An 18,378-nucleotide genomic window follows, 5' to 3' on the forward strand; every position below is an offset into this window, starting at 1 on the left:
CCTCCCCGCGGCCGAGCCGGAGCCGCCTCCCCCCGCGCCGCGCACGTGCTCGGCGCCCGCGTTCCCCGTTCCCGCCTCCTCGCCGCGCGTGCGCAGTGGGCAGAGCCCGCGAGCCCCACGGGCCTCGTGTCTGTCGTTACTCCCCTCGTGGTGCAAAATAACGAGATTGGCTTTTCCGTTTGGGAAATTCCCCCCACAAAACTACACACCACTGAGGTGATACGTGCAAAAGCCCCCAAGCACAAGCATTTAAAGATGTCACAAAATTTGCACTGTCCTCAAAAGAAYGCGTTTCTGTCTCGCAAGTAATGGTTCTGCAATGGCTTGAAGTAAACTGTCACTGCTAGGCTGGTGTTCTTGCGATGTTGTGACCTCAAAAGGTCTCTAAAAAATCAGCATCTTGGTTCTACGGCCAAAACACAGTCACTGCTCAGATGGATCTGACGGAGCAGACGGATCTGAGGTCGGCTACGCTCCCGCCTGGCCTCCCAGAGCACTGGGGTGCGCACGCAGAAAAGGCAGGGGCTGGCAGGAAAACAYGAACTTCCAAGATGCCACATGGCATTTCTGTGCACAGGAACACAACACGCAGTCGAGACCGGCAGATGAAAACATGTTCTGAAGGCGGCTAATACCCCCAGCAAAAGGACAGCGGGGAGCACACTGCTTATCAAAACATCTTAACMTGGGACAGGTCAAGATGGATAAAAGGCTTCTGGCATTTAATACAGTAGCTTATGCCTTTTCGAGGACAAAAGCCTTAGCTTTTGTGGGTTTCGGTTAAGTGTTACACCGCTGTGCCCAATTATGCCCTAATAAACAAAGGTTATTGGTGGTAATAGTGCAGAAGTGAGGCATATCGTGTCCAACTGAAAGAAAACCCAGACAGAGCCCAWCTCATTAATCAAACTCCAGCTGAGTGCAGCACTGGGGCGAGCATCTCTAGTCCCTCAGAACTGTTTTTCTTAATGAACACAAGCATTTGGCATCTTTCCTTTTGATCACAATTGAAAGGCAGGAGTCTGTGCCCTTAATTTCCTGGTAAAGATGACACAAAGTCAAACCACCACAGGATCCTGGCTTCTGCCTGGAAGATCCTCTGATCAAGCACCAATAAAATCTAACCTTGCTTAGCATGGGAAATCAAGAAAACCAGAGCAACAACAAAACATTGCCAGAGGATCATTCTGTTCAGTTTATTTTCATTGATGTTCAATCTCCTTGAGGAAGGTTTTTGATGTGAGAGCTTTGGACAGTTTTCCAGACCAAGATTCATTTTTTTCTCCAATAGCTAGATGAGCAAGATGCCTTTTCAGTCTACTACTTATTTGGTTTGGGATGAGGACTTTCCTTTTTTATATGTATGTTCTTGTTTGTAGAGACAGATTAGTTTGCTTTCACCCCCCAGGAATAAAACTACTTTATAATCAAAATCCAAAATGACAAAGCTAAATTTGCTGAATTTTAAACACACATCTGCTTGCAATGTGTAAACCACTAAATAGAATTGTTCTGAGTTAGTTTCATGTTGTTCAGAAGGAAATAYAACTTTATTGCAGGAAAAATATGCATAACAAATTGCATGCTGAATACATTAGGAAATATGCTAGTTTTCATCTCTGTATTGTTAATATAAAACCTAGTTAGGCTTCAATGAGATGTTTTAAAAGTTCCTACCCAGTACTACATTGGTCATTAATATTCTACTGTGATAGCTGTATACTAAGCATCTTTTTTTCTCTTGACAGGCTATAAAAAATGTACTACTCAGGTACATTTAGGTAATAATGTGATGTACTACCATTTGCACATATGCTGATGGAATTATAACCTGTATTGATTGTCAGACAATCTCAGATTTTTTTTTTCTGGTATAAATGTAAGCATATTTCATTCAAAGCAATTAACACAGCTGGGAAAAAACTTTTTTTTTTTTTTCTCCTCAGTTTTTTGATACCTCTTCTTCATGTTGGAAATTTTCTATAATTTATTTAATGCCAAATATTCAAAACATATCCAAAGGTTTGAACACTTACCTATAAAGGAGCATTTTTAACAGGACTGCATTCACTTTGTGGTGATCCCAAGGAACCCCTGTCTTCTGGGGCAGACTCACAGCTCCACAACCTTGTGTATTCCAGGATATAAATCTATAATTTTCCCCAATCAAGCAGAGCAATAAAACAGCCTCTGCTTCTGTTATTTAAGTAGTAGTGAGAAAATAATTATCAGGCAGAGAGCTTTAAGATAAACAACCAACCTTATCTAAAATCCCCTCTCCCAAAGGTAACCTGGAAAGCCCTGTTTCTTCACATATGCCACTTCATGCCTCATCCAGACAACTCCCAGAACTGCCCTAGTCTATGTTCTGCATTCCTTTGTAAAATCTGCTGTTTTTTTTTTTATTTTTTTTTAATTTATTTTTTATTTTTTTTATTGCTGTTAATACTGAGCTTTTTCCTGATCTACCATAATACTAAGAAAGACCTGGCAAGCATTTGTGGAGATGTGGCTTATCTTAACTGTTCCTTTCCCTTCCTGCTTGTCTTTCCTGACAGCCCCCATTAAGCTATACAACTATATTCAAATGTAAACATCTCCTACTAGCCGTGTCAACATAGCATTATTCATGAATTTCTGAGCAGCTCCAAAATCAGCACAGCAGGAGACTGGAAGGTCATTTTGTACAAGAAGAGAACAGAGGCAGGACTGTAACCTTCACAAAAAGCAATTCTTTTCTACTTAAAATTACACACTTTAGTTGTCATTTAATCTGTTTTCACTCTATCGCTAACCACATATTACTACCATATGATTAGACTAGCATTCTTTAATACTATATAACATCCTTTTAATTCTAATAGACACCTTTACAATTTTCAATAAATAAAATTCATTCACAGTATTAAGATCTAAATTTTTGAGAATTTGCACAGAAACCCTGTGAACTCAAGGATCAAGGTTCCCCCTCCATGGAGTTATCATAATATTTCCCATTTTGTATTACACACATTTAAATCCTCTTTATCAATTATAAGGCTATTTTAGACACTCTTAAATTACCAAGATTAAATTGTGGCATTTTTCCAGCAGGAAGACTTCAACCGAAGCTCAGACACTATTAGCTAATGGGGAGTGAAGGCAGACAAACCAGCTGCTGCAAGACACTTTGCTTTTGCATTTGATCATCCTTTTCTTGGTTCATGGCCAAAAACAATCATGTAGGTTTAGCAAAGGATAACAAAGTTCAGTGGCAGTCTCAATTTTGATTACTTCTTTCTTCTATCTTAATTCTGAAGATGTAGCAGTTTAAAGAGGCTATTCAAGCTATACCTTCAGTCATGTCACCCCTTACTCCTTTCTTGAACAACTAATACTTTTCTTACCACAATGACATTTTGTATAATGTACTGCAATATAGTAACTTCAAAAGATGACGTATGGAGCTTTTTCCATAATTAGCAACACTTTATTGAGTAGCAATTTAATCTTTTTTTATTATTATTACTTAGTCTTACACTGACTTCTACAAGGCAATTAATTATTCTTGGCTCTTGAGATATGGCCAGCTAAATATCAACTAAATTTTTCTGTCTCCCTGCCTTCCCTGAGGAATGTCTTTTCCTGGCAAACTTCAGGGATGTGCCATTATCATGCACAGCAGAATTAATCCACCATCTTTCAGTAACCTTAAGTTACTGAATTGAAAATGCAGTTCCCTTGAGTTCCAGGTGCTGGGCTGAGATTCCTTTACCTGATGTGTCATGTCCTGTCTTCAAAGAGTGAACAGTATGTACCAGAAATGACTTTAGTAATTTAGGAAAAAATAAACCATATCTTCCCTGTTTCCCATACACTTGTCACATTCAAATGACAAGTCAACTAGAAAAAAAACCCAGAATACTAAGGCTATGTTATATTCTATATACACACTGAAGAATCCAACTTTATTTGAATGGCTCAAACTGCTTCTGGCCTAACAGTCCCTTCAATACAAGGTTGCTTTTTCACATTTAAAACATGCTAAGTCTCCTACATACAGTTCAGCACAAGATTTACAGACCAATTATTAAATATTTAGTGTACAGCTGTCAAATGACTATTCTGGATTGAAAACCGAGTCCACGTCAGGATCTGTATGACTGCAATGCAAAGTGGAACCAGACAGATCAAATAGAACATGGCATCATGAAGACCTAAAAACAAACTGGTGAACAAGATGAAAAGACAACTTTCAGGATGAAGTAACACACAAAAGGTTAATTTTAAGATACCGCAAATGCAAATGAATTTAAAGCAATATAACCCAATTATAGAGCAGGACTTAAAAAAAATGCTTAGTAAGCCTGAAAAAAATGGAAGGGAAAGAAAAGCAGGAAATAGAGGCAAACATTAGGATATGAAACTATTTCAACTATATTATTCCTATCAAACATTTGCTAATGAACTGTCCACAAAGTATGTTCCTGTAGCTGCTAAGTGCTATGTAGAAGTCGTGATTAATGCATGAAACTCAGTTATGGTGTAATGGGCTTTTAAAAATATTCAGACTAATTTCATTTATTATTTTAAAATAAATGATTACAAGAAAATTTAAACTATAAAAACAATAGAAGTGAAATTAACACTGAGACTCTTTTCTGTTCCCATGGATGCATGTTATTTTCTGGTCTAAATCTTCTCTAAGGAATAACAGATAAAAGAGCACATCAAGGAATGAAGCAGGAGAACATACGAGCAAAATAAATCCTTTTTTTATGAATAATCTGGTTTCTGACAGCTCCAAGTATTCATTTAGGCATTCAGCTAGTAGCTGGAATCATTATCTACTGGAGTTCTGTTAATTATTGGATTGCAATTATTTAAATATCAAGAAAGTGAGCTCAAGCTGAGAAACAGCCTTGTAATGAACTTTCTCTCCGAGACACAGTTTAAGTTTTTTTTTTTTTTTTTTTTTTTGGCATTCAGGAATGAGATTGGAGACTCACAGAACAGCTATGGTCATGRTCAAAAAAAAAAAAAAAAAAAAAAAAAACCAGTGCTAATAACTCATTAACTTGAAGAGGCTTTTGAATAAAATCTAAGGGTTGCTTGGAATGATAAAAGACTTAATCCACCTCTCATTGCACTTATAAAATCTCTCGCCACTCCCAACATAAATCAGATTTATTCTTTAGTACATATACACACTCAGACAACAATCAGCTTTCATCTTACACCCTGCACTTGCTAATCCTAAGGAAGAAAACACAACCTCACAGGGTTACAACTGAACAAATTAATAGCGGGAGCAATTGGATTTAAGAGCGGAACTGCTCGCTAGCAGGGCACAGGTCCATAGCACAGATTAATTGGCAGTGACCATCACTTATCACTYGGAGGCTGTTCACTGGCCTGCAGGCAATTGCAATTTCAGTGCATCTCCAAGTAAAGGAGGGCCTGTGTCCTGSGCGGCCACCACAACTGCCACTAGTCTCCTGAGCGAGCAGGGTCAGCAGGGAGGCCAGTGATAAGTGATTATCTAAAGATTATCTTTAGATAGTGATTAGCTAAAGATGAGGGCAAGATCAAGGCTCAGGTAACAGGATGCTGGGGCCTGCGCTTTGTCTGCTCAGACTGAAGTTTTCCATACCAAAATTCTTGCATACACAGACATCAAGGGGGACAAAGTAGAATGAACATCAGCCAAATCACTGAGTTGCACTGGTGCAACCTTAATTTGGTTTTASCAGAGCAATAGTGGTCTGAGAAATTAATATTACTGAAGAGTTATCATGATCTAACTTCATAGTGAAGAATGAGTTTTAAAAGATCATTTTTTGGGCAGATAACTGCAATTGCAGTGGCTCTCCAGGAGAGGGAGATTTTAAACTATGTATCTTTTCCATGAAAGGGAGAAAAAAATCTAGCATAGCAGACAGGTAAGGTTTTATTTAGGATGACAGAGCAAAAGACAGACTGAAAAAAAAAATCAGAACAAACAAACAGATCAAAACCACTCTATCCTGTAAGCTATTGATCATACATTAAGGATATCACAGTAAACAAACCAACCAAACAAAATAAACCTTCAGCTACCTTCCAACTACAAAATGTGTAACTGATGTGCAGCTACTGCATGCCCTCAGAGTGTAAAGCATAATCTATGCAGCACCACAAACAGTATATGGGCCACCTTCCTGTGTGATAATGGTTGCATGAAAACCCCAGGAAACCTCTGGAGGAGAGAGGCACCACTGAGAGCAGCCAAGTCCTACCTCAGAGTTATGATACCAGAGGTAAAAAGGAGAGATACCTGCACGGGTCCTAAAGAACAGAGATCACTGGTGGCCAAGAAGATTTTAATATTGAGGCAGAAGTCGTGTTACTGATAAATAAGATGCTGGTGATGCTAACAGTCAGTTCAAAGGCTTTTAACACAGAGGAAGGGAAGGACAGTCAAGAGCTCTCAGGAACACCTGGGCTAACACAGTACCCACATCGCTGCTCAGTAACAAACATCTTCTCATTTCTGGTGAATATTAATCATCTGCCTGCAATGACATCTCACAGATGAAACACAAAAAGGTGACCAAAGTTTCTTCTCTTCTAGATCTTGGTACTCTTCATGAAACATCTCTGCAGGCTTAACAGCTTGCCTGCCCTGCAGAATACAAGTTACCAGAAACCACTACGGTGATGATGCATCTCGAATGATCTCTTGGGAATAAGAATTTCACTCGGGACATGCCAGTTGCCCAAGTAAGTCTTCAGGAATGCGATCATTTCTGAGGCTGAATATATGTGTGCCTATTCCTCAATAGCACCATGGCATCAAAAGCAAGCAAAGTTTAAAAAGGGGCAACTTAAGAGTTTCACACTCTAATGAAATAATAATGCAACATCCTGACCACAGAGAATGCCAAGAAGTCTTAATATCACATAGTTGCAGAAKCAACAAACCTCCATTCATTAACTGGAACGAGGAGGTGTGCGTGAGGTAGTGTCACCTTACGGACTTTGTATTAGAGATGTAATAATCCAGGGGTATATGATTTCTCTCAACAGACATTTTTGGATAAGTAGCTTTCTCTTGATATTACATACTAGAAAACTATTAAAAGTCCAGTACTTTTGAAGCCCTCTTCTGAAAAGAATGGTATCAAGAAAATATCAAACATATAAGAAAATAAAGAAGGTGGAAAAGACTCCCTCCCAAAATGTGCTACTACCTTTTTCATATGCAAGTGAAATTCATTCAAAATTTGTGTGTTCAGGCATTCCTTGTAGCCTCACATAAATAGTGTCTCAAAGTAATGAGGAAATGAAAGTGCTACACAAGAATCAGTGTGAACAAGCAGAAAAGCTTTTTTCCACAATTTGGCAACTGTAAACACACTGTTAGAAAAAAAGTGTTTTACTATAGAAAAAACTTGCAGAAGTCTTCAGAATACAAAAGCCAATGGTCAACCTTAGTTTCAAACCCCTATGATTTAAATTCTATCCACAAATGGAACATTTCTCTGTCTGAAAGGGACTAGAACTGCAGTTTTCTTACTTCAAATCTGTTTTCCTGAATCATCAAGATAAATATGTTCAGTCTTCTCATATCCAGCACCTAGTTCAAGACTTACAGTCATCTTTTACATATTTGCCCTCAACATGTAGGAAAACTGTGTAGTTCTTGGAATATCCAGGTTGTTCTTTCATGCACAGCCTACTCAGTCTGATTCTTGCCTTTTACTCCCAACTCCAGTTAATCCTTATGTTGTCACTTCCTTCTTTTGATCCTAAATAAACAGTCTATGATCCTTTTGGTGTGCTAGCTGCATATACTACTGTTTTGTAAAAGCCTATGMATTTCCAAGATGCTAATTAGCAGCTTTACACTGCGCATAAAGTTCCCCTGGGACAGCAGTGAAATCATTATAATGGTAAACAATACTGAAGACAAAATTCTGTTCCTACTTGCTTGAAGCAAATACCCTTTCTCCAGTGAATATAATGTTTTCTCAAAAAAAAAAAAAAAMCTATATGAAACCCTATTAAAATTATATATTGATAGGAAGTAAGTTTTGAGGTAAAACAAAACACAGGAGCCAGGACAACAACTGTCCTAGAAAATCTTTCTTTTTTTAGCCCTACACAGTAGAGGAGCAGATGGTAAACTACTGAAATACATCCTTCCCCCCCCCCAAAAAAAAACTATGCAAATATCCTCATGAAGTTAACAAACTATTCATTAAAAAATCTAGGAAAGATTTCTATACAGATAACAGAACAAGTGGCTTTTCTTTGCAGCACTGTTGATGCAAACTAACAGATTTCTTTGCTTTTTAGAATCACAGAATTATTTCACTTGAATTTCTATGATTTAAAGCATCCCTTTAAAACTCACCTTGGATCAGGCTGAGCAATTTCATTGGTGAGGTTTTCATATCCAAACTGATTTAGTATTGTAACCACAAGCATTGGAGCCAAAGACTGGGCCGGCTTTGTAAACAGGGCATTGGTACCAAAAACCATAGAGGAAAGTGGTGATCTAAAATATTTAGCAAAAAGAAATGCAGAGCACTAACTTTCCAGCATTTATAATCATTTATAGCAGTGATTCTTTAAATTCTGTTTCTACACATATGCTATTTTTTGTCAYATATTTAAGTATAATATTAATTATAAGACTTTTATTTTAATAAAAGCTATTTCTTAGCTTTATATTTAACAATTATAGCAAGGAGAACAGCTTATATTCATTTTATTTGGAAATGAATGGTAATAAATTTCTGGGGTACAAAGAGCTTAGCCCCAACTCTGAAATGACTCATACTGGTCACAAAATTCAACTTTCTAAGCAGTAACTACTGAATCTAACCTGAACAGAACAGGGAAAAATAATTACAATTTAAGATTTTACATGCATTAGTCATGAAAAAAGGCAATTTTTCCTCCTCCATGAAAGCAGTTCTCACATTTAAGTCCTTTAATAAAGTGATGAAGAGTGAACTTGCACTAAAAGAAGAACAGGAAGTTTTCTGCACTTCGACAAAAATCCAAAAGATGCATGAGTTGTAATATGTCACATCACAGGAGGTTTTATTGATTTTTTGTTTTTAAGCAACAATTTAACTTTGAAGTCTGTCTTGTAAGTCACGTAAGTAAAACTTTCAAAATRCCTTTTCCATGTTAGAAAGGCCTTACCCAGAAAATTCCCTAAGTAACACTAGATGTGCAGTCCTGCAGGATATGTCTATTGAAGTTAACAAGAATCAACACAGAAAAATTTTAGGACTGGGCTTGTGTTACTGCAGTACAATTTAAGCCATAAACAACCTAACAAACTGTTTAAATTATTCTGCTGCAGTAACCGCAAGGAATAACGCACAAGTCATCCTTCCTTACGCTGATTTGCTCTTGTGTATTGAGGGGCAAAGATGTCTTATTTGCAGCCTTCACTTTGACATAATCTAATTTCTTAACAGAGCAACATGGCAATTAAAGAGTATTCAGAGCAAAACATTTGAGACTGAACCTACCTCCGTTTGTGTTTTATTAAATCTGCATCAACAATATCTGCCAAGGGCAGATTGAACAAACTAAATGAAGCTTGTACAATTACCCTAAAGAAAGACAAAACAATTAAGATTTTCATAGATCTTTTATACACTTTTATAATAAAAAAAAAAGTTAACTGATGCCTAATCTGACATCCTAACACATACACCCAACCACACTGACATCTCTGCAAACAAAGGTGAAACATTCACTAAAATATTACTAAAATAATACGAGTTCTGACATCGTTGTTGCAAATGAGATTTAGAAATCTATATGGAAAATTTTTTTCTTTTCTCTTTTTTTTTTAAACACCCTGGAATTCCAAAATTACTACAATTTGACACTGGTGTAAAAGGCTATAAATACTTGTTTGAGATTATGCATACTAAGCTCTTAAAATTACATGAAACATAAGAAATGAGAAGGGATAGGGTGTATATGTATTTATATATATGCATTTAAGCAGATACACAGAGCTCTCTCTCAACAACTAACTAAATGAAACCATAAAACCAAATATTCAGATTTCACAGGATATCTTACATATAACATTTAACATGTATTCAACGTGATTATGTTCTATTTACAAAAGGTTTTGAACATTTAGCACATTAAAGAGAGTCTTTTGGTACCTTGGAAGATTTTCTTGGGAAAATCCATATATATCTTCATCATTTAAATTATGTAGTTAATGAAAGTCAATTTATTGGTCACATAATTCAGTGTTAGAGTAGCCCATGATTGAAATACTGAAAATAAGAAGGAAAAGGAAACAAAACAAAACAAAAAAAGGTAGAAAGCACATGCAGAAAAAAAAGAGCAGTGAAAAAAAAGAAATAAAGAAATAAAAATGGCCTGACATAACAATGTTCTGATATAAAAAAGAGCTTTCCATATGTCAAAATGTACATCTATGCAACCACTACTTCTAGGCATCATACTTTGTGACTTAGCCTTGTTTAGCTAATGGATACCTCACACCAGCATCTGCTCTGCAGTGTAACAGGCAAGTGTCCATGTAATATTAAATGAAGTCTTAGGTTTGGTAGGGAACAGTCTCCAGAGTTCCTCTACTTAGACTCTCTGTCTTTAAGTGGATAAGATTCTGCTTCACTATAATCTGAATTTGTCCCATGTTAAAGTAAATAYGTGGCTGGAGACATGTGGCTGCAAATTTTAACTATTGTATTTATTCCACTGTTATTTTAGCTTATTTATTTATAAGCAGCAATTAAAAGCTGGAGTAAAATGAAAACTGAATATGTTGTAACTGTAGATACAGCTTTTCTGACAGGTAAAGCAGAATAGCAAAAGGAAACCATAGCAGAGTGGCAAAATCTTCCAGCCATTAAAAGAAAGTGTGCATTCCCTTAGAATTATCTAAGCATTTTCTATGAATAAGRAAATCTATTTACTTACATGTTTGTTGTTAGATAAAATGCCAAGAGATAGTAGTGGTCTGGCCCTAGAAAAAAAATGGTGGCAGCAGCTATTCCTTCAAAGTAAAAGGAAAACAGGATGATTCTGTAATAACCAAACTTCTTCAATGAAGCATGACTGAGAAGAACAAGGCACTGAAAAGATAATATATAGATATATATAAGAAAAAGACAGATTACAATATTTCAGCATTGGGAAAGTTAGGAAGCACAGACCACGCACAAGATACACTCTAAATAAAAAATATGAACTGAACAAAGAACTGCTTATTGGATCATCCAATGCTGCCTCTACAAGAAAGAATTTYTACCCAAAATTAACTAGCTGAACACTAATATACTGTGAGAAAAATACTTCTCATTCTCTAACTATTATTTAATGCTCATTATGTCTGATGTCCTTAATTATGTCCTTAAAAAATGAGCTTTGCAATGTGTTGGCTGTAAACCAAGCATCTTGCTATTTGAAGTTTAACTGCTGATCTAAGATATTTTAGGGAAGAATCAAATTTTCATTAATATTACTACCTGTTTTCACTGACATTTATAGATATACAGCATGACCTTTAAGTTGATAAAGCAAGCTCATCAAAAACAGTTGATCTAGGCAAGTTATTGACTTTCCAGTTAAGAGACAGGCAGATGCAGCGTATGTAGCTGCATCTACTTCTGCCATCTTAACAAGCAATAATCTGTGCTAGAAGCTATTGATGGACAAAATCACAAAATGGTTAGAGTGCTCATTATAATATTAAGAAAGTGTAAGCTCTTCTATAACCTTCCTCACTTTCCATTTTAAATAGGGCATTTTGTGATGCCCGATGCTTTTCTCATTGCTGTAGGAGCTACATGCGTGTCCTCGAGCCATCACCAGAGAGATTCTCAAGCCCTGCAGAGAAGTAATTTTCTCCTTCCTTTTGTGTTACACAGATGAACTATTTAACAGTTAATTAGTATTTAAGAACAAGAAGGAATTCTCCTTGTACAATTGTTCCAATTTATAAAAACTTCAACAGGACATTACTGTCAGATAGAATCGATTGTGGCAATTGCTGTTTTGAAGAAGCTGAAGTCTTTCATTCAAACCCATGAATGAGTAGTATAAAGAGAACAGGTAGTACTAAGACTAGGTAAAACTAATCTGAAAAGTTACTGTAACAAGACAATCTGATTGAAAAAAAAAAAAAAAAACATGATGCCAAGCTATTTTCAGACATTTTGCCGAAACACACTTATATAGGAAATGGTAACACTTGTACTAAGACTTGTACTAAGACTTACAATAGAAATGGTAAGAAAATGGTAATGTTTGTCATTGTAAAAACCATGACCTTATCTCTCTATAACTGACAAATAACTGTGTCAGGAAGCACTTAGGATTTAGAAAATTCCTGACAACATGCATATTTCTTAGACTACATACTTTTAAGAAAAATACTATCTTAACGATGCTTTGCTTTTAAATATGTTTMGATGTTTTCTGAGCTTCCCTGGTAAGTTTTATTCTGGCCATCCACTGCAAGAAGGAACACATGAGAGAAGCTGTATCCTAGTTTAGTACAGACCACTGAAGCACACTCATTATGGGCTTTATTTTACATGGGTTGGGTGATTTTCCAGTAAGTGAAGTTCAGGACATTGCCACCAGATAATTCTCTTATTATATCTTGAACTCAGAGGGACAAAACCTGAAAAAAAAATAAGGTCACAGCAAACACACTGTGGTTCTGTGACCTTCTAGACAAAGTGACTCTGGGGAGCAGAAAGAAACAAAAAAAYCCCATTCTCTTAAGGACTGTTTGTTTAACACTGTCACACTGATTTTATCAACCAWTGTAGCTGTCATAATTCTGTAATTTCTGCAGTTTTTATATACTTCCAAAGAAGCTCATCATCTAACAATATATTTGAGTTATGGAAAAAGCCTATTAAAGCTACAGTAAGGGTAGTTGAAAACTTGAAAAAGTTGAAAGATTTTCAGAGCTATGGAAGAAAGAAGGCATGGTTAGTATTTATAGGAGAGAAAAATCTTTTTTTTTTTCCTGTATTATATCAGCAAAATCCGAAACTACTACTGAAAATCTCAGTCATGTATTCAAGTTGTACTTTCACTTATCTCCTTCYAAGTTTTACTTATTAAAAAACATTACAGCCCAATTTACAGAAATTCTGAACAGGTACCATCAGTACCTGTGATAAAAGGTAATTCAGTTTCTGAGAAATCCACCAGGTAGCAAACACAGTAAAAGTTTTTACAAAGGTTTTACAAGTCCATTTATATTTGTGGAAGACACTTTCGATGCTTTCCTGCTCTCATAAATTACATGCTTGGGTTGTCTCTTTTCCAGCTCACCGCTCCTCCCCTCRCCCCGACTGGGCTCTTGAAACTGCATCTTTCCCTGGCCTCTCTAAACGTAGCTCATCATCAAAGCAGACAGCAAAATAAATCTTAAAGCATCCTTCTCCCAAAACATCTGATTACAGATTTAGTTCCCATGACTGAGATACATTTCAAGACAGCCTTTAAACCTAATAGTTTTCCAGGGTTTTGTGCAGCTTATCTGGAAGATTTCTGGAAAAAAGAGGTAATCTTTTCATCATACAACACACACACACCAAAAACAAAGAAAAAAAAATCAGAACTCTACAGATTTTGCTCTTAGAAACTTATCCTGCCTTTGTTTCCCTTTCCTTTCTACTGAGCTATTATAAACCTGACAATATACAAAACACTCTTGGCTCACTTTCATTTCAAATTCTTCAATATTTGACCAGTTGTCTACTTGTGCTTTTGCAGTCCCCTACTCTTGTGTTTGCTCAGCCTGTACACATCGGCACTTCTCTCGGTCAGAGCTAGAGCTTTGCTTCTCAGTGTGGCCAACAGCTCATGCCAGGAACAACATTTGTTCAGTGAAAAGTATAAATGGATACCTTGGGAACTAATAAAAGACTATCTTTCCATCTTTTGAACTAAGCAACCAAATAAAAAAGTATTAGTGCTTACCTGAGGACAAATAAAGCCTGCTCCATACATAACACTTCTTATTGAGGAAGAAAGGACATCCTTAGGAATTAGATTATCCGCAAAGATCATCATAAAATTGTTGCAAAAGGCTAGGTGGAAGACTTGGAAGAAGTTCATAGTCACAAAAAATAAGAAGTTTTTTTCTGCCATTATCTGCTTGGTTAGTGAAATTACAGAGGACCAGGAAAGAGCTCCATCATCATTTTCTAGATTAGCACTCTCTGTATGAATTTCTCTCTGCTCATATTGACTGGTACTGTATTTGCCCGTGTAACACATACAAGCTGTTGCTAACACAGCAACCAAAACAGTAAAAGCCTGAAAAGAGGCAAAATTCTCCATATTATCTGATATTAGACCACAGAAGAGAATGCTTGTTGATCCAATTAATGTTGCTACTTGGTTATATTTAATAAGCTGAAGCCTATTTTCATGTCTGGTGGAAATTTCTGCAAAGAGAGCACATTGCGCCAGAAGCACAAACGTAAGCAACCCGTCAAAAGCACACAGAGAAACAATCAGGTGGAGACCACTTAGCCAGTCGCCTTCCTCGTAATGTTTCCAAGGAAACCAAGGAAGCAAAAAGGCTAATGCATAYAAGGGAGCTCCATACAGAATTGAAAACTGACGTCTTGAGCAGCAGGCGAATTTGGAATTATCTTGAATATACCCAAAAAGAGGATCATTGATGGCATTCCATATCATAAACACCACCTGTGACAAACAAGCATGAAACAACATAATGTATCATTAGTGTCATTTTTTTTTTCTTGCAGAGACTGTGGAAAAATACAAGTTATAACCATTGTATTTATTCAAAATAAATCTCTATTCAAAGAATAAAAAGAGATGGAAACTTGCCAGGTCAAAACCGACTCAGGAACAAGGATTTTTTTTTTTTTGAGTACTTTTAAAAAACAAAACAAATAAGCAGGAAGGTGCCAAACTAGTTAAAATAAACCATTTCTGAGAGCTTGGTCTTTCAAACACTTATGCGTCTAGGCTTTCATCTCCCTCAAATTCCTATAGCAAGTAATTCAAGGCAAGAGTTGGGCCATTCTATTCAGGAAATAATTTAGGTGCTCAAGAGTTGCCCACATGGATAGTGACTTGCAGAATCAAGGCAGTATTTAAGCACTTAAAAAGTTCGTAGGAAAGCACTGAAGTCAAATGCATCCGTGAAGCTGAGGTGCAAGATCGGTTTAGTACATTACTTCAAGCTGTGAAAGACAAAAGTCTTTCTGGCAATTCAAGTCCAAGATTTTTTTTTTAATTCTAAAGATGGTAAATAATGCACTTTAAGCGTGCCTTCAAATGCTTAAGACTAACTAAATTTAACATGTGGTTTTTGTACTATTGAACTACTTTTTGAACTATGCAATGCATTCAAAGGGAATTTATAAATAAAAAATAGCTTCTTATGATACTACACAGTACAACATGGAAATCAAAACACTGTTATACAATACCTGTGCTTGATGAAAGGCTGCTTCTGAAATTCTGTATTGGTTTAGGAAAAGCTTAACGTAGTAGAAATTAAAGATACTGTTCATCATTCCAGCACCTAATGTAGTCATAGAGTATGCCAGTGCATTATGATGAATTCCCCAAGTAAATTTCATCTTCCAAAAAGTCTAAGTCTCTTCTCCCTCCAGTTATGAAAAAAAAAAAAAAAAAAAAAAAAAAAAAAAAAAAAAAAAAAAAAAAAAAAGAATTAGTGGGTAGAATAATTTTCCAAAGTAAAAAGCTATGTGAGATTTTCTTGTTTCAGAGAAGCAGAACTGGGTTTTTGGATGAAATTTCTCCATCTTCTTTTTTTTTTTTTTAAATGATATTGACATTTCCAAATATCATCAAGGCTTAAAAAGAAATAACAAACAGACAAAAATTCAAAAGAGACAAGTGCAAGAACCTGATGCAAAAATCTGCTACTGCAAGCACTAATCTTGGAGCAGAGTTCAAAGCAATTGCATACATTTTAGATCCTTCTTGCTAGCTGCATAGTTCCAAAATTACAAAGAACTCTGTAGGAATGAAATGACGCAATTCACATCCCTGTGTATTCCATTGTTATGAATGTCAAATGCAACATGCACTTAGATGAGTATTTCTTTTAAAATGAATTCAAAACTTTATCTTTTTTTTTTTTTTTTTTTTTTTGTTAACAAAAGGAACTCAAGGCATGGAAGCAGTATTTTCAACTAATAAACTAATGAAAGCTTAAGACAATCAAAACACCTTTAAATAAACATTTTCATACCAAAAGAGAACTCATCTAAATAAAATCTAGAAAGCAACTTGTACAGAACAACACAGTATTTGGAGCATATCCAAACAGATTCAGCCCAAGGACATTCAGTTCCTTAATATACCAAACAGATCTTCAGCCAACAATGTTTTAAGACCTTGCCTTTTCCCACGTATCTAGCATTTAGCTGAAGTATGTTGGAATAAACCATCCAATGAAAATATCCTGCTTGGGAAAATCTCTGCCTTTTAAAGCAGTGCAACAAGTATTTTCATGTTCCTTGACCAGACTGGATTCCCTAAACCCATCCACYCTTCCTGCTGCCTGTGGATCACAGTTGACAGGCTGCAATGAGGAGGATGGGAGGTTCTTCATCACAGGGTGAGAGACAGGCAGTCAGGGCTGCAGAACTGCCCGTTCCAGCCAAGACAGAGCAGGGAGCAGCAGCTCTCCCATTGCTCCCAACACAGAAAGTCAATACCCGAACAGCAGTAAATGGGGTGTGTTTTTGGATACCTACAGTTAAGATGCTCAAATATGAAACAGGAAAAGGAAGTAACTTTTCTTTACAGGTAAGGAAAAAAAAATAAAGCTCACACACAACTTAAAGATCTTTTCAAAAACCTTAAAACCTTTTTTTTTTTTTTTTGAAAGCGTATGACTGAATGTGCAGATACTTGAGGATACTTGATTTCAGAGCTATTTTTTCCACAGAGCTACAGCAATACTTCCATTCCCAGGTGATGAAATTTCACATTTGCCTAACAACTTCTGTTTCTGAAACTATTACTGCAAAACCTAAAATGAAGGGTAAGGTTACTGAAATGATTCCCATTTAAATGTTATTTTTAGAAGTATAACATTATAAATTGTGGAACTCATTACAGAAGCACGTCAGTGACAAGTGTCACATTTTAAGAGGAAGTGTGTATTCAACCCTTCACAATTGCGCTTAATGGAGTGTTTCAAACAGCAGATTTATGGAGCAGATAGTGGGGCACTTGGAAAAGCAGACACAGATGGGGCACTTGGAGAAGCAGACATTTCATATGTGTTTCCTTCTGTAAAACGGCACAGGTTTCTGAATGGGGAATTGCAGACGCCCCTAAACGCCAGGAGTGCCAAGAAAGGCGCTAGTTTTACCTGCAAACTAGTCCTGCAGATTCTTCATTCTGCAGCTCGCTCAGGACACGACTCGTCCTGCACAGGGAGAGAGAAGAGGCCCCCTCAGCTCGGGCAGAGCTGGAAGCGGCGCCTCACGAACCCTCCCCGCGGACGAGGAGGGCCCCTCAGTGACCGCCGCGCCGGTAACTGGCTCCTCTGCTCCTCGCCCGCGAAGAGGCTGCGGGCGCGGGGAGCCGCCGCAGCGCCGCCTCGCCCCCACAGCCGCCCCCGCGCGGCGGACACGGCAGCGGAGCGGCCGCTCCGTGACTCGGAGCCGCTCCGGGGGGTTCTCGCGGAAATGGGCGCGGTGGCCTCAGCCCCGCCGCGCTGCCCGGGGGGTCTCCGGGGGCCGCGGGCAGCCGCAGCTGCTGCTCTGGGCGGCTCCCGGGCGCGGCTCCCGCTTCCTCGCCGGGGAAGGAGCCGCGGGCGGGGGGCGGAAAGGGCCGCCGTGCGCCGGACCCTCCRCGCTGCCGCCCCGACATCGCGGAGCGGGGCCCGCGCCCCTCCGCGGAGGCGCTTCCCGAGACAACTCCCGCACGGAGAGACCCGGCGCCGCCTGAGCGGGCCGTCCCACGGGCCACAGCGCTGTCCCCGCCGTCCACCCCGCGCGCCGCCRCGCCGCCGCGCGCACCGACCCAGCTCCTCCGACGGGAGGCCACGCACCTCGCTGACAGGGMGGGGCACATTAGCTTAATCCCACCTCCTCCTCCTTCCCATTGGCGGGCGCTCCTTTCGATCCGGCCGGCTCACGGCTCCCCGTTGGCCGCCCGCGGGGGAGGCCCGGCCGCTGTGTTTGAATCGCGGGCAGGCGGTGGGCGGGCGCTCGTGGCTGCCACGTTGCCGCCGCCCGGCCAGAAGGGGGAGAGGTTCGGCAAAGTCCGGAAGCGTTCGGCGATGGCCGGCGGCGGCGGCTGCTGAGGCGCGCGCGGCGGCTACCGGCTCGGCGCGAGGGAGGCTCGGCAGCGCGG

General features: G+C 38.6%; 1 protein-coding gene across 1 annotated transcript; it reads right to left on the minus strand.

Moving 5' to 3' along the window:
* Positions 1-3,113: 3,113 nt before the first annotated feature.
* LOC112959981 (transmembrane protein 180-like) lies at positions 3,114-17,460 on the minus strand. Its single transcript, XM_026054145.1, has 7 exons — positions 17,390-17,460; positions 15,468-15,647; positions 13,978-14,712; positions 10,954-11,108; positions 9,513-9,596; positions 8,378-8,521; positions 3,114-4,207 (listed from the first exon to the last, which is right to left on the minus strand). Exons 2-7 carry the CDS (start codon positions 15,618-15,620, stop codon positions 4,078-4,080), a joined length of 1,401 nt encoding a protein of 466 aa, XP_025909930.1. The 5' UTR covers positions 15,621-15,647; positions 17,390-17,460; the 3' UTR covers positions 3,114-4,077.
* Between the last annotated feature and the right edge of the window lie 918 nt (positions 17,461-18,378).

This window comes from Nothoprocta perdicaria, unplaced genomic scaffold, assembly GCF_003342845.1.
Source record: "Nothoprocta perdicaria isolate Ctin4 unplaced genomic scaffold, notPer1 scaffold_12, whole genome shotgun sequence".
Classification (NCBI taxonomy): domain Eukaryota; kingdom Metazoa; phylum Chordata; class Aves; order Tinamiformes; family Tinamidae; genus Nothoprocta; species Nothoprocta perdicaria.